Source organism: Cygnus olor, chromosome 10 (genome assembly GCF_009769625.2).
Source record: "Cygnus olor isolate bCygOlo1 chromosome 10, bCygOlo1.pri.v2, whole genome shotgun sequence".
Taxonomy (NCBI): Eukaryota; Metazoa; Chordata; class Aves; order Anseriformes; family Anatidae; genus Cygnus; species Cygnus olor.
The window spans coordinates 14,639,233-14,656,084 of NC_049178.1; the positions used below are offsets into that span (position 1 = coordinate 14,639,233).

General features: G+C 49.4%; 1 protein-coding gene across 12 annotated transcripts in view; it reads right to left on the bottom strand.

Annotated features, from left to right (window-relative positions):
• The window catches only part of CADPS (calcium dependent secretion activator), a 203,115-nt gene that overhangs the window by 7,904 nt on the left and 178,359 nt on the right, over positions 1-16,852 (bottom strand). For all 12 annotated transcript variants that reach the window (XM_040569331.1, XM_040569338.1, XM_040569336.1 and 9 more), the window contains 2 exons: positions 14,654-14,686; positions 11,761-11,868 (listed from right to left, as the gene is read on the bottom strand). In XM_040569331.1, coding sequence (XP_040425265.1) covers positions 11,761-11,868; positions 14,654-14,686 — 141 coding nt within the window. The remainder of the gene's footprint in view (positions 1-11,760; positions 11,869-14,653; positions 14,687-16,852) is intronic.

A 16,852-nucleotide genomic window follows, 5' to 3' on the forward strand; every position in this document is an offset into this window, starting at 1 on the left:
ATTAGGCATACAAAATTACTCAGCAGGTGACTGCTGGGTGGATTTGGGGGTTGAGAAGTCTTTAAAACTGACTACAAGACATTATATACTTCTGACAAAAGAACATAGTAATCCTACCTGCTTGCTTTAACCACTGTTGTTTGTCTATTATGATGTGCTTTAATGCCCATAAGAGCAAAACTACTGGTGATACTACTCAATTACCATAGTAACTCTCCCCTGTGACCTCTCATTTCAGTCCTTGCTTTCCAACCAGAACCAATCCAGGCAGGGCAAATCTATTTAAAACTGTGACACACACGGCACAAGGGAACTCCGAACGCCGGCTGGCTCCCTCTCTTTGTCTGGGACACCGGCTTGTTTTGAAACGCTGAAAGGGAGCTTTGAAATGAAGCCTTGAATCCAAGGTGTTTCGGAGGTACGCGGCTCGGCGCTGGGAGGCCGCCTCTGCTGCAGCCCCGGTCCAGCCAGCACGGGGCAGGGGGAGGAGAGCGCGACCTACGTGCTGCCTATGGGCCTCATTTCCCCAAGGAAAGCTCAGTCTGCTCTCAGGCAAGAGCCTTCGAAGCGACTTGATGGGCCAGGAAAAAAAATAAACTACAAGTTACCAAACCCTCGTGCCTGGAGCTGGTGCCCCCAGCCCACGGGCCAGCAGCGCGGCTGGGACGCGCGGTGGGGCTGCTGCTGGCACACGACGGCTCACCGAGCCGTGTCCGTCCCGAGTCCAGGAGGCTCTGAGATCAAATTTGGGATTTGGTCATTTTGGATGATGGGATCAGCTTGCACACACGGTCATCAGCTTTGCAGTGCCCTGCATGCCTCACAGCCGGAGCTGCTCTGGCAAGGTCTGCCCCTCTAGCGTGTCCCCCTGCTCACACTCAGCCTTGCTGGCACGCACGGAGCTGCCCGCAGGCCTGACATCCAGAGCGCAGGCTGCTCGGCAGCAGCACCGAAAGACCTCTCTTGTCCCTCTGGACTTGTGTGACCACCAGGGCTTTCCTCTCCACCTTCCCTCAATGGCTTTGTGGCTGTTGCAGTCATTGTAATCCTAAAAACTTGGTAATGACAGCAAGGAAGAAGTGCAGAGACTCCTGGCCAATAGTTTCCTACTTTTTTCTTTAAAAACGGAGAGGCCAAACCTCACCATACACTACAGTGCACACAATCCAGACTTGAGAGCCTCCCGAAAACTCACTGAGATGCCACCAGAGGACAACAGCGGTAGCTAGCCCCGCGCTAACGAGGTCCGTGATGGCCCCGCAGGCACGGCCCCGCAGCTCGGAGACGGGCACAGCCCTTCTGCCACGCAAGAAAGGAGGGAGAGGCACACTTCTCCCCTGCAAACATATGTTTTCTGGATGGTAAGCTGAGACCTGCCCACACAGCGGTCCCCGCCACACTTGTTCACAAACTTCTCTTTCCACAGCTCAAGGAAAACCACGCTCTGCTCTGGGCATCGCTACACGCCGTCTGCGAGGGGACCCCTGAGCCTGCTCCTCTGAAGAGCCGCCGCGAGGCAGGCCGAAATTTCGGCCACAAAACCTGCTCAGGGGACCGAACCGGCCCCACAGGCTCAGACCATCCATCCGGGTCACATCCTGCCCGCGTCGGTAATAAACCAGGCACTGTCCTGACACGGAGGTGCTGAGGATTTGGCCCACTCTGCCACGTCTCGTAGGGCCAAGGCTCAGGGACCCCTCGCGACGCCACCGGGTGCGCCCGGCCTTCCCCGAGCGAGGGCATCGGCGCGCCGCGTTACGGGCACGAAGTTTGGCGGCACACAGCTAAACAGAAAATACGCCATGAGTTAATATCATGGGCATTGATCAGCTAGTCTTACAATTAATGCTTCCAATAAAAAAAAAAAAAAGCTCCCCGCTTTTATTCAACAGAATAAGAAATTAAACACTTGTGGGCTCATTCTAAAGAATGAATGAAATTGAATAAGCTACCTAGCACTTGAGATTCCCAGCGAGTGCTTGAATAGAGCAAACCTCCTGAGTTGAATGGATTGCCTTTTGGGACCAATTTGTCTCTTTTCACTCTTTATTCCTCCTTTTTTGCTGACAGATGTACAAAGGCGGAACTGCGCTGTGCAGCTTAGCTACATGCACCCACAGCAGCTGTCACTTTTGTCGAGCAAGTTAATCAAGCAAATGCCACCATATCCCACTTTCTATAAGGAACAACATGTTATAGACAGTAGTCTTGGGAGACGGGGAGGGAGGGAGAGAGACTTTATTTTAACTTTGAGTAGCTGTTTTTTTTTTTCCCCCCTCTGTGTGTAAAAAAAAAAAAGAAAAAAAAAGAAAAAAAAAAAAGGCAGCCAAACCCGGTAGCACAAGCTGACACTTTTGTTTTCCCGGAGAACAAATATTTAATATGATTTTAACTCTAATTTGTACTACGGGGAGAGCTGTCCGGTTTTAATTAAATTTAAGGGACTTAGGGGACGCGACTGAAAAAGAAATGGAAGCTTTTTGTTTGTGTTAATGCTTGTTGATAATAATATATTGATTGTCAATCGCTAAGCCCAAAAGATTAGTGGAGCAAATACTATTATCTGAATGCCACAAGTGAAGTGCGAGCTTCCCTTCCCTGCTTGTCCCTTTGTGCGGCAGTTTGAATCGCGGCTTGTTATTTATACATTTTCTTTGATAAAACCAACTTGTGTGGCTGATTTTTTTTTTGAAACCCTGCCTCATTAAGTGCATAATGGCATTTACGTGTGGGGCTTTCTGCTTTTTAGCCCGTCAGGCTTAAGCTGATATTCCTCTCTCGCAAGCGTGTTTCAAAACTTGGGATGCTCGCAAACAATCGGGGACGCAGCAACATTGCAGCTATCAGCTGCTCTCCTGCCACTGCCACGGGCTCCAAAAGAGCAGAACATTATCTGCAGGGCGTAAATAAACAAACAGGTACCTTCCCGCTACGCCTGACCGTAACGGGGCTGCTCGCCGGGTAGTTTTTCTGTCGCAGGCAAGGCTTTAAGTGGGCACACTTCGAGAAGTGTGTCTTTCCGTGCCGCTCTGCCGAAGGCACAAAGCAAAGCCCCGAGAGGTCTGCTGGCAGCCCGCTCTGCTCCCTCGAATCCACAGACTTCAGAAAGCATCTTTTCTTTCAGAAAATAAATCTAAGTTTTGGTAGTAGACTGCGTCATGCTGATTTAACGTCCCTGGAGCATCTTTGGTGGGGTTTGTTCGGATGCAGAGCGCACAGGTCAGAAGGGTTTGGGGTACGTGAGCTCCCCAACACACTCTGGACCCTGGGCTTGCCCCTGCCCCCCAGGAGCAGATCCTCTCATCGGCACTGCTCTGGCACGGCTCGGCATACGGGGGGCAAAAGGGCCTCATGGGGGCAACATGCCTCTTATCTTCTGCATCAGAGCTCTCTATATTAAACTCTACATTAAATTCTAGAGGTCTAGAAAAGTGCTAACAATTCAATAAAAATCCCTTGAAACCCCAGGGTCTTAAAAAAATAATATATATATATATACATATATATACATACATATATATATTACTTTATTCTATTAAAACCTCATGAATGTGTCTGGAGTGCCCCAGGTCAGGAGCACACTCAGCCGTTACCGAAATAAATGGCTGTACATTTTTTCCAACGTGACAGACTTCCACTTTGGCCCCGGATTTGTCGTATCCCTGTACTGGTATCAGTACGGGTGCACGCAGTGCACTGAGCATCCACCCAGCCCTGTGATTTCTGGATGCCTTTTACTCTCTACTATATTTGTTAACCGTGAAATTTCATTCACATTGACAACGTAGCTATACGAGGGAGTTACAAAGTCAAAGGGGCTCGATATTAAAATAATTTGTAGTATTATTTAATAATGTCACAGTCCCAGCGTTGCATAATAGGGTTAAGCTGCTAGCCAGAGCGCCTCATCATCTGTCTAGGATGCAAATGGCATCACCGAATTACATTATCTTTTTTTTTTTTTTCCTTCTCTTCCCAAAAATAAACCACAAAAAACTTTGAATCGCGTAAGAGCTCTGCCTTCAAACAGAGAAGAGAATTCAGAATGAAAGCAGACCCGGGCGCGCCAAAGTGCCGCACGCTTTTTGCAGTACATATGGTACCTGCGCTCACCCACTGCTCGGGGATGGCAGCCCCAGGCTGGCGCTTCACCCTCAGCTGGTGCCACGGCGGGTGCGAAGGGGCTCGGGCACGGCCGTGCCACGGGGGCTGGCGTGCGGGTCAGCCCCTCGTGGGTACGGTTTCAGACTGCACACAACTCAGCCTGCGCGCTCCTCGCCGCGAATTCCTAACCCCGAAGCATTTTATTCCTTTCTGGGGAGGAAAGGAGGATGGGGCATCTGTGGTGCCAGCGGGGCCAGGGTCTCCAGCAGAGAAACAAGCCCAGGGACATCACCTCTCGAGCTCCCTGCACTCGGTGCCGCGCGGCACCAGGTAGCACCCAGATGTGCTCTGTGCAGCCGCGACCCCACGCACCCGGCTGGCTGAGGGGCTGCTTGCTCTGAACACCAGCACTTCACACAAGGTTCCCCCACGGCAGCTCTGCAGCCAGCCAGAGCTACCAAGAGACCTGCAGACAGCTGCTGCCGGGGATATATCGCCTTGGGCCTGCAGCGCCCAGCCCTCGGGCACCGCATCACCCCCCTGCAGCAAGCGCCGCCTTTTGGGTGCTGCGTGACGCCCGTCCTGCCTACAGATATGAGATGGAGGAGCCTGCCGTCAGGGGTGTGCTCTTCCAGAGCAGCCCTGTGCCTGCATGCGTAGGACCGGCTCTAAGGGGACCCAGCTCCACCGGCTCCAGGTGTGGGGCTGGCGCTGGGGCCCTCGGCTCCTCCTCTGCAGCGGCATGCCCCGCACTCGCTGGGGAGCTGTCAGACAAAACCCCAAACCTGCTGCTGTGCAGGACTCTGCAAACCTCAGTTTTCCTAAATAAAAGAGCTTCTGCTGAAAAGCATCGAAAGCAATGCAAAACCACTTCTGTATGGATTACTGTCCTCAAATACTTTTTTTAACCTGTAAAATATTCTCTGCTTATTTCCATGTTTCAAAAAAGAAATGAAGTTGACATGTTAAAATCCAAGTTTCTATATAAAGAAGCTCGGTATAACACCGTATCCACACAGTGTGCTGCTTTTTTTCTGTCCTGATTGCAGGGCCTTGGGAGTGCAATGCAATCCCTGTACCGGTGCGTGCAGGGCTGATCAACAAGGTGCACTCCAGTCCTAAAATGGAATATTTTAATTACACCTGTTATTAGGTCGAATTGGAAGCCGTCCCAAAGTGGGAATTGGGAAACTTAAGCTGGCTCCTTTACAGCCTGCAAACTCCCCAGAGCAGCAAGTGGCTGCCCAGGTATCTCGGCCTTGGAGGTTTCGTGGGTGCAGGAGGGAGCAGCTCTGCTCCCCGCATTGCTCCCGATGGAGCGGACCTGCTCCCTCCCCAGGCCTTATGCTGACAGCCTAAGCCCCGGCTGAGGTTGAAACCAGCACAGGAAAAGGAAAAAGCTGCAGATCAGAAGCAGCAAAGCGACCTGTGACAGCGGCTAATCCCCCAGGCTCCTCTGCCTGGTGCAGCAACAGCAGGGGCTGTGTGGGGCTGGGCTGCAGAGCAAGGAAACGGGTGCACGGGGCTGTTCGTTCTCCCCTGTACACACGGCCAGTCCCTTTGGGCAAAGGGACAGAGGATGCCTTCTCCCTGCAACGCACCTCTTGCCCTAAATCTGCCTGGGGTACTCACTGCTGGGGGGAATAAATGCCTTTGCGCTCCGTGCCTGCCCCAGCACAAACAAGCCGAGCTCTCCGGCGCTCTGAAGTGCCGTGCGGATCATGTCAGCGAGCCTGTGCTGACCTTAGAGCAACGGAGCAATCAGTCTGCCTTCTTAGAATGATTAATGGAAAATCTCCTCTGGAAAAGAAATCAAATTAACTGTCTTCAACCAAATGTCTACTGGAACAGGAAAAGCTGTTCTGATAAAGACATTTAGGAGGAAAAAACCCTTACGAGCATTTAAAATCCAGTGACAGATCTAGGACTTATTTTATTAAGACTCTCCCTACAATAAATTAAACGGAGCCTACTTAAAGGAACACTTCATAAAGGAAATGCAGCTGACGGGGATGTAGGAGAGGCCACTCGCAGCGTGTGCCTGTGCCGGGAAGCTCTTGGATGGGACCACACGGGACGAGGGCGATGCAGATGGTGATGGCTGCGCTCAGCTCTGCTCCACCAGGGACAGGGGAAGAAAAAGAGGCAGCCAGAGCAAAAGGTGCAGGCTGTGCCTCCTCATGGCAAAGGGAGTTTGCCCCACTCCCTGAAAATACACGGAAAATTGCCATAATTTCAGACCCTTTTTTCTTCCAGCAGCACAGGTACAGGTCCCTGCCAAGACACGGCGAGACAAAACGCTGCGCTTCCTCGAGATCCCTCTGCCTAATTGTCTTCGTTTCACAACTCACTCGGGGGAAAGAAAAAAAAAAAGGCAAAAAACAGCGAAGAAGAAATAGCTCAGTGGAGGCCATATCAGGATGGGAGTGGGAGAGAGTTAGTGCCCTAATGAGCAGTCGAGCTGCGTAGGAGGGAAGCGGGTTGTTGTCTGTCTCAGAAAGCGCCGAGCGCGGCTGCAGGCAGCTCTCAGATGAGCCGAGCCCAGTGCGCAGCCTGATATCCGTTCTTCCCCTGATCCTGCAACCCGTCCTCCTATGAGTAATTCTAACTCACAGTGAGTAGCTCCGCTGACTCACGGCCAGGCTTTTGGGCTTGAGGACGGGAAGGCGAAGATGGGGTGAGAAGGGCGCTCTTCTGGCATGTGGCTGTGCAGCGCGAGGCTGACACGCGCCGAATAGATGCCACGATCCTGCAAGCACTCCCTGAAGGAGCTGCCAAAATTTGAGTGGGTAACCCCGCTGAAGTCAAAGCTTTGATTTTAAGACCAGGCTAATGCCTGGCTGCCTGCACAGGGCTCGCTGGATTAACTGATGTAGCTGTCAGCCTGTGTTGGGTAATTTTCCTGGATGCTCAGGTGTGATATCAGCCTCCAAACAGCAGGTACTGAAATGTACTGAGCTGCTGTGAATCCTCCAGTAAAGCAGCGAGAGGTGCCCAGCCAGCTCCCCGGACATCTGTATAAGGATTCTGTTGAAGACTGAGACTCACGGGGCTCTCTGCATCCTCACGGCCTCTGACATTCCCAAGTCAGCTACCAGCAGACAGCCTCGAGCACTGACTGCAGGACCAGCACTCCTGCTGGGCTCTTGGCTGGGGAAAAGCAACAGAAAAGCACTGGATGTGACCCTGGGATGTCACTGCTGCCTCCTGAACAACCCCGCTGAGCACAGCACCCGCCTGAGCCTCCGCCTGAGCCCTAGGGATGGGACCTGGCCAGTGCCCCGGCTGGATCCCGCTGATGCCACCCCGACGCCGAGCTAAAAAACCGCCTTCGTCTTGCAGACACAGAGGGACCTGCCTGCTTGTTTCATGCGAACTGCTCCGTCTGCTATCCCGGCTGTGACACAGACCTTCGAGGAAGCAGAACATACACAGTGACAGTGAAGTGGTAAAACCGCCTTCTGCAGAAAGCAGCGCGCTCAGCGCTGCAACTCCTGCCGCCTCCCCAGGCGGTATCAGTGCGTGATTAAGTTCTTACCAGACTTTTTGGTAAAGGCAACCTTCCTGATCTGATAACTGCCAAGGACAAGCCAAATACACAGGGTCAATCTATGCACGTTTAATCCTCAGAAGGCAGATTAAGTGTATAATTGACCCGTATAATCCATGTATCATCTCCAGTGAAATGTTTTCTACGTCCGGTTTAGGCAGACGTGAGGCCCATAAGAAAGCTATCAGAGGCACAGAATTACCATGGCAGTGGATTTCATCAAAGTTGGAGATGGCTTTTTAATCACTGATCTCAGAGACTGCTAGATTTAAGCAGATGAACTGGCACTAAGCACATCTGTTTTAATCCTTATCTTCTACTCAGGCTGGTGTCTTCAAGAAGTACAAGGAGGAGAGAAATAAATTAATTTTTTTTTTAGGTCCTTGCAATCTTAGGAGCTTCTCTTGGTGTTTTGATCTCTCATATCAAAAGCGTGTTTTTGTTTTTTTTTTCGGTAAGATATTGAATTAATCATCAGAGAGAAAAATGCCATCTGCGCTATTTCGGGACTGCCTCGGGATGCTGGAATTCGCAGGATCTCGGGCAGCTCGCTCAGCGCTCGGTAGCCTTTTGTGCACACGATACTCGCCTGCGACCGGGTAGGAAATATTCTGCTCTGGTTTACATTAGTGTTTACCAATTTATCAGGAAGAAAGGTTGGCATTCACCCTAACTACTAGTCAGTCATTCACTCTCTGGATCACATATGTTCTGGCGGGTTGAAATCCATCCTGCGTGCACCTCAGGGCATGTGTAAAGACACACACACGTACGCACATATAAATAACTTCCACTAAAGCGAGCCTTTACAAGTGAAACTCCTGCTGCCTTCAGCAAAAATTATGGATGCATAAACTCCGATCCTACCAAACGTGAGTGCCCAAGGGGAGCTGGATTTTGCAGGATTGGTCTGAAGACGCAAAATCCCTCTGCAGGCATTTTTCCAGGTTTAAAATACACCTGCCTGCCCCTGTCCGATCGTCCCTCTGAGCAGCCACATCCTGCATGTCAGCCCCCATCCTTCTGGGGAAAAAGGGATAAAATTGTGCTCTCCATCAGGCACTAAAGAGAGCTTGAGATCCGTCTGTGCCGCATGCAAAGCCTCGCAGTGGTTCAAATCACAAAGCACACAGACATGCACAGAACCACAGGGAAGGGACGCATGCCACGATGCTATTCTTAAACTCTTCTGTTACCAGTGCTCCGTACCAACAGGTCTTATTACAGTGTTTTAGCTTTAAATGTTATCAAATTAGTAAGCCAGGCCAAGTAAATAAGTCATGTTACTCTGCAGTAAACAGCACTGCCAAAAAGCTAGTTAGGTTTTGATTACCAGCAGAACTCCACGATCAATCTGTTCGTTCAATGATCCCAAGAATACAGATTTTTTAAAATTAAGATGATGACTCTATTTTGGGGGGATAAAAAAAAAAAACAACAACCCTGACTAATTTGCAGAATTAAGAGGATTAACACACAGACCACACAAAAATACTACAATAATCTTCCCCAAACACCGTTATCCTCCGAAGAGCACAGTCCTGTACGGCAGGTGCAAAAAGCGGAAGGGGTGTGGGGAAGGAGACAGAGTTTCTGAGCTAAGAAATATTATCAAATGCCAAAAAATATGCACTAAGCCAGCTTCTGTTGGGAAATGGCCTGACAAGCACCCTGCAGCCTCTGCTACGGGGAGGAAACAAAGAGGGGAAATGAATGGAAATGCTGAGCAGGGCTGTGGAGGGATGTTGGGGATCGGGAATAACCCAGGACTGCAAACCCCACCGAGCACGCAAGGGGCAACCTCACCCTGCACGACGCTGCTCTTCCACTACTCAGAGCAAAAAAAAAATCAGAATTCTTTCCCAGACGGCACAGAAAGGCGATTTAGCCCTACACTGCGACCAGAGGAGCTGCCTGGCGCTGTTCACCCGCTGCTGGAGCGCACATTGCCATAGGACATCCCGACAGGACTAACCTCCCGGCTGGGGTAAGCCAGCACCGCTGCACTAAGCCAGCTGGGGAGGCGCCCTCCGAAGTGCCAATAATCTCATCACCTGGAGAAACTCCTCAGCTAAGAGGATTGTTCCGAAGCTATGCAGGAAAGAGCGAGAAGAACCCCAACCCAAGTCTAATTCAGCGTCATAAATATTGCTTTTGGCCATTGCTCTGCTCTTTCTTATTAAATAGATAGCTAGCGCCTAAAACCCCCTTGGGAAAGGAGACAGAGCTTGAGGGCTCCTTGGCTGCATCCCCCTCCCTCCTACAAGCCAAGGGCCCCCAGCCCGCCCCGCTCGAGGGAGCACACTTTGTGGGTAAAACACCTGCAAAGAGGGAGGCTGGCGGCACCGGGTCCCACCTTGCCTTATCTCACTCCAGGGAAGTTTGTGGGAAGCAGCGAGGGAAGGAAAGATTTTGCACTTTTTGCTTTCCACCAAGGTAGCTGCTCTTTTTTTGTTGTTGTCAACCGTTAATTTGTTTAAAACGCGCCTTGGTAAAACTAAGAACTGATCAAACTGAAACCAATATTTGTGCTAATTACAGCTTTTGGAAAATCGGCAATAATGGCCCAAAGGGTATAAACACACCAACTGTGAATCACAGAAAACCGATGAGGGAAAAGGCAGTGTGGGCATTGAAAAGAACAGTCCAGATGAGCTCTGGAAATCTAACTGCTCGCGGAATAAATTTCCCCACAAACGAGCAGTGCACTTGCAGGCCCGCTGCAGATGGAAGCGACAGTCTTTTGTTTTGTGTTTTGTTTTGTGTTTTTTTTTTTTTGTTCCTCCCCGTGCCTGCTCGATGGGTGATGCGCGGCTGGTGCTCAGCGCTGCGAACTCTCCCGAGAGGGGCCCGGGGAGGCAGCGGCGTGCTCCGTGCATGAATGAGGCGTTCTCAGTGGATATGGGTCATGCTAGTAGATGTACACAGTAAGATTATTTGACTCTAATTCATGCCACTTGATATAATGTGATAAAACATTTGACATGAGAGATAAGTTCCATTTTAATCTGATAGGGTGCGGGGGAAAGAAAGAGTGGGAATTAAGAAGGAGGAAGAGGTTTCCGAGGGAAAGGGGATGCGCAGAAAGAGAGGTATTGAGTAAAAGAGAAGGTTGATTGGAAGGAAAGCAGCTTTCCCTACACACTGAGGAAGCAAACGAGCGAGTAGAGAAAGCGAGTCAGATTGTTACAGTGCCAGAGCTGGGAGCTGGAGATGGCACTGCTGAGAGATGAAAGGAAGGAGAGTGGGAACAGAAGCTGCTTCAAACAGAAATCGCTATATGGACAGATACCCTAAGAGAGACTGAGACACTAATGCTACAGGCTGGCCATTAGCAGAAAACCTTCGCTATAGAACAGCTACAAGGACAGAAAGGCTGTAACACAACAAGAGCAGCAGAAACAGATATACTGGTTAACATGCATCCAAATCCAAAACAAACGGGCAACACAGGTCACTGTTCTCCTAGAGTCCAATGAATTTATTTCATGCAAAAAACAAAAACAACAAAAAAAAACTTTGAACCTTTAGGTCAGCCTCCTGCCATGCCATTTTCGCAAAGACCATGTTTGAACTTGACCTTTGGTGTCAGGAATCATCGCATGGACCTCTGGAAATGTGAAAGTCCATTCCTAACCAGGTCTGTTTTGGTTAGCTTTTTAAATGAAAATTTACCACGCTTTAATTTGCTGTCAGTTTTGGAGTGCTTGTCAGTGACAAACATTGCAAAATGTGCAGAGGAGATGGTCCTTAGCAAATGCATCCGCCAGAAAACTGGCTCGGATTTCAACAACGAGAACAATGACCAAGATGTGTTGTTAACGAGAGATTTTCCACAAGCTTAAACATAGTAAGGGCTCTCTTAGAAGATGCTGTTTCCTTGAAATCCACACACAGACAGACCAAGACACAGTACACTAGAGTAGAGATTTAAAGCAGGCAGAGAGCAGATACGAGCCTTAGTCAGAAAGAAAGGAAAGATTTATTTATTTTTTAAAGCTAAAACCAATAAATTTTCTCAAAATGTGACTTATCCTCCTGTCTTATTTTGTCACATTTTGGGTCTCTCCTGCTTGGTGTCCAAGGAGGAGAAGGCATTTACTTACATCAAATAACCTTTCTATATACATCTCCTCATTGACCTTATCACGCAGGACATCCTGAGAGTGGCGGACAAATGTCACATAGGCATCAGCAACATCCATCCCCGGCTTCTGCATGGGGGGAGAGAAGAAGAAGAGAGAGAAAGAAACGTGAATACGCCGCAGGGGCAGCTCCTCCGTGTACCCTCAGCGCTGCTTCTCCTTTTCCTCCGTCTCTCTCCTGCCGCCCTCATGCAATTTGCCCCTTCCTTACCTGCCGTGGTGGGGACGGACACGGTGTGCCCCGCACAGCCCTGTGCCCAGCACAGGACCACGCAGAGACACCGGCTCCACCTCTTCTTTTGCCTAGAGCGCAGGCGGTCGGAGGAGCACAGCTCTCCCTCACCACACCGATGCCAAGAAGCTCTCCTGCTACGCTCGGTGCCGCTGACCTAACCAGCGAAACAGCGAGCCGGGCTGCGGATCTGCTGCTTGCTCGTGGCACCTGCCACATGTGAGCCCTCTGGGTTCTGAAGGCAGAAAGCCCAGAGCTGCCCTCTCCTTTCTTCTCCCGAGGCGTGGGGATGTGAGCAGCAAGCAGCTGGTGCTGCAGGAGGCATGCCAAAATCCCACCGCTTTGCCCGCTCGGACCTCTGCCCTTAGCTCACACTTACTGCTGCTCTTAGGGATAAATTGGGTAAATGGTAAGTCAGGGATTTTACAGGAATGGTCAGGACACTGCTAAATGCCAGGAATTCAGCTCTGCAAGATCCAGGGGATAGCAGCATATCTACATGGAAAGTGGGAACTGAGGCAGGCTGCGGGGAAAACACTTAAAAACAATTCCTGTTTGAGTTCATATCGCCTGTTACATTGAAATCCAACTTACCTCAAAGGAAACCCATTAAAATACTGTAACACGAGTCATTACAAGAGCTGCCACAAAATCTTAAATTTCCATGGCACATTGTAAGTTTGTTAATAACTAGTGTCATTAGTTTCCATTACTGTGATTTACCTCAGATCACAGAGTATCGTTTCTCTGCAAGATACGATTGTCAGCCACTGCAAATTGAAGTTAGTTAACACATCTGTGTAATTTCCAGGGTGAAAATGAGGACAGTTTGGAAAGCAGTAGGAAGGGAGTTTTTTAATACAAAGCAAACAATTATCAAGCAAAGGGCCAGTGCTTGGCCCTTGGGAAGCTAGTAACATTTCTTAACACCTACTGAAACAATGACAAGGTATTAATTTGAAAAACAATGAGGACAACACAAATGTGGCAGTAGTCAAGTGTTACACTTTCAAGCAATTTTCAGCACGCTGATCGTGCCCGTTGCGAGGTGGCATTGAAGGGATTGCTTTGTGTCAGGCAATTGCAGGAGTGCCTGGGGAATTAGATTTATCCGGTGGGCATCTGCTCAGCCACACCGTTTCCCCTCTTTCCTCTAAAACGGGAACCTAAAGCAGCATGACACAGCTTGCTGGCTGTGGGGTGGCCTCTTGCAAAAGCCTGGGAGTTGTGCGGGGCCAGCTGCTGATTTCGTTAAAAGCAGCATAAAAATACAGGAGAGCAAGTGGCAGAAAGGCGCTGTGAGTGCGAGAGGGGCCACGTGGATTTGGCATCACTTCCTGCAATAGATGCATCAGAGGAGGCCACGCTTTGGCACAAAAGTTCCTTAAAAATAGCTGTTCTGTGCTCAGGCTCCTGGTGATGAAATATTGAACAGTCACTCACATGACCAGGAATTTCAACTGAAGGCTCTCCACATTTTCTAGGGTGAAGAATGAATTCCGAGCCTCCCTCTCTTATGCTCTCAGTAACTTGTTTCTGCTGCTCAAAGACAATCTCTGCACTGGGATATTCCAAAGCAAACAACACCTCTCACTTTTCAAGAGTTTGCCCTCCCCAGGCTGGACTAAAGGTATTTTGTAGGAAAAGTCTGTCTTGGGAAACACTGGGCACAGATGACGTAGTCCATGATGTCCAGTACATTTGTCAGATTGTCATGTGGGAACATGCTGACCAATTGCATCCGCATTAAATGCCTGTACATTGCACATACAGGTCATCAAACACAACTCAGTTACTCTCGATTTACACTGCCCTGACTATCTGAATGCAGGATTCGGTGTGGGATATTAAGGACTACTCTTTTTTATTTGTAATTTATTTGTAATTGCCTCTCTGCCTGTAAATGTAACAGTAACTCCTTATTCCATCCAACACTCACATATTACATTTCAACTCCATTTAACTGTAAATTTCTGGCAAGTTAAGTGCTCTGTCTAAGGACATTAAGGGCTCTTTTCTCTGTGAATCAAGGTCTAATTAGAGGAGACGATGTACAATTTTCCTATACCAATTAGAGAAAAAAAGGGGAAAAAATTTTATTAACAATTTCCCAAACACATGTTGCTAACTCATCGCCATTTCCCGAAAGTAATGAAAAAGTCATTTTTCTGAAAGAGTAAAATAAACCAACAATTAGAAGAACAAAAATAAAATAGATTAGCTAATGTGTTAGATGTGTGTTGGCTCAGTTCTAACATGTCTGGACCTTTTTGTTTGGAAATTATTCTGTATTTGTACAAGTCCAAATGAAGAATTAACAGAATGAACTGCTCCTGTTTTTTTTTTTTTTTTTTTTTGATGTGATTCAAGCCAATTGCATAAATGTGGTACTTTTTTTGACACCATCTGCAAATTATTGCCTTAAGAGCCTCATAGGTCCCCGTAAGAGGGTAAGTGCTGATTATTAGCGTCATGGAGACATTCTTTCCAGTTCAAATGTTAGAAGTGCGAGGGCCCACGGTTCAATCTTGGCTGTTAATGCATAATGTGGGTTGCTACACATGCCATAAAACAAACCACGAAGCAAATTACTATGACAGAAGTTGTTTAAATTGAGCTTACGGGTACATCCACGTATTTAGAAGCAGCCTTCACCTGTAAAAGGAACAAGAACAGAGTTTCCACCATCAGTACGCTTTCAGGCTTTTTCTTTAAACATCAGCAGTAGCTTCTGCACCCGGACTCAGAGCAATGTAATGCTGAGAGGGGGAAAAAGGGCGACAAAAAGTAAGCATCTAAAAGAATAGGCAAGGGTGGTATTTTTGTTGTTGTTTTGGAGAGGTAACTTCGCTGCTGCTCAGGCTCTAATAGCAACAGATGATAGTGTGGGAGTTGCGCTTCTCCCTCTTCTCCTTAAGCGAGCGGGGGAAGACGGGGTTCGTCAGGAGACATCGCTACTTGCTTCGGAGGCCTCCTTCCCCACCTAACGCCACGTGTCGCCCAGGCAGCCCGTGTCTGTCCCCTGGGGAGCCACAGGCCAAGGCCCGCGGGGACGGCCCCACCAAGCACCCTGAGGACCACGCTTCCCTTTGAGGGGTGGCACCGGTGATGGGCTCAGGGCACCTGTGCTCATCCCAGCTTAAAGATGTTATTTTCGGGAGGGTACCAGGGGGCGGACGCAGCACACCGTGTGTCCTCACAAGCCCGTAAGGCCCCGAACTTACTTGGTCTCTGCTTTGCCCTGGGGCAGAGCCCGCTGCCTGGCACGGAGGCAGGCGGCCCTGCCGCCAGGTCCAACTTTTCCAACTGATCAGCTCCCAGCTGGCCAGAGAGACCCTTTTACCACTGCAGCATAAGGCACCGTGTCTAGAAAGTGTACGGCTGGGATTTTCCACAACGCTTCTGCTTTTAATTAGGGTAAGCGTTGCCGGCCATCTTTGTTTGGGTGTAAAAGCTCACCTGCTTTTAAATATTTCTAAAGCTACCATTAAAACAGCCTAAATATAACACGCACACAGTTGCATCTTGGGATGAATAAATTATGTGTCCCGAATGAGAGAATGAATGTATGTGTGAGACAGAATGTGAGAGTGGGTGGAAGTACTCATATGGTGTGTGTGGGGGGTGCATAATTAAGCACAATGAGGCGATACAAAAGACCAGACTGGTGGTAATTGCCGAGGTGAACGCTGCGAGTGTTCGCAGCGCCCAGGCTGGAGGAGCAGAGGGGAGGGCAGGAGGGCGGCGTGGTGCTGCCTGTGGGCACAAGGGGCCAGAGGGGGACAGGGCAGGTCCCCAGCCACGCGTTTATGAAGCAAATGGCAAAATCGATGCCGAGCCTTGGCTCCCCGCGAAGAAGCGGTGCTCATCTTGCTTCCTGGTACCCCCGTGCCCAGCTGGCTGGATGCCTTGCCCTGGCGATGCATTTATCCTCGCAACTCCTTGCCGGGCAGTGAAGTGCTGTCCTTGCTCCTGCAAAGCGGGAGCAGAGCAGCCCCGTCCTCCCTGCATGAAGGAGCCCAGCCAGCGGTGCCAGCTCTGCACCCACTGCCCCCAAAGGAACGAGCTCTTTCCCTCCCGGAGAGCACTGAGAGCACTGAAGCTCTGCAGCCTCAGCACCTCAAGTCTTGGACCACGATCGGGGCAAGCCACACAGCCCACAGCAGGCATCCTCAAGCATCAGCGTGTGAAACACCACGGCTGGACCCTCACTTGCCCAGCTCCTGCAGAGGAAACCAGGAACCCGAGAGCTCTTGGGTCCAGCTCGGTGCCACTGCCTCTTCTTCCCCTAAGCCAACAGGCAACAAGAATAACTCAGGCAACTTCCTGCCATCTCTTCCCCCCCTCCACCCACAAAAAAACTGAGCTTCTTCTCCTGCCCACTCCCCTTTAATCAGAATAATTACTTGTTTTTCTTTAAACTCAGATTTGGCTACATTCAGTGAAATTTCCAAACTGCCGGATGTTGTGTGATTTTTGCTAGGCTGCCGTTTTTCACAAATTATGTGACTTTGCCATGAAACGTCTCAGTTTACCATACAAATTTCGTGCAGAACAAAAATAAGATCTTTTACTTCTGTCTCCCTCGGGTAATATGCAGTCTTTAGTTTTAATTACCGTAGGTGTAATTCTCCGCCTACAGAGGCCATCCAGATTAAAGGGAATTTTAGCAGCTGTCATTCCTGTGACTCAGTGGAGCTTCACATGCAGACACCCATCCAGGGCCTGGGCTGCTGCTGCTGAGATGCACTTAAATGTAGCAACAAACAGAAAAAAAAAAAAAAAGTCTGGCCAAATTTAGAAGGGTATTTTCCTCCCAAA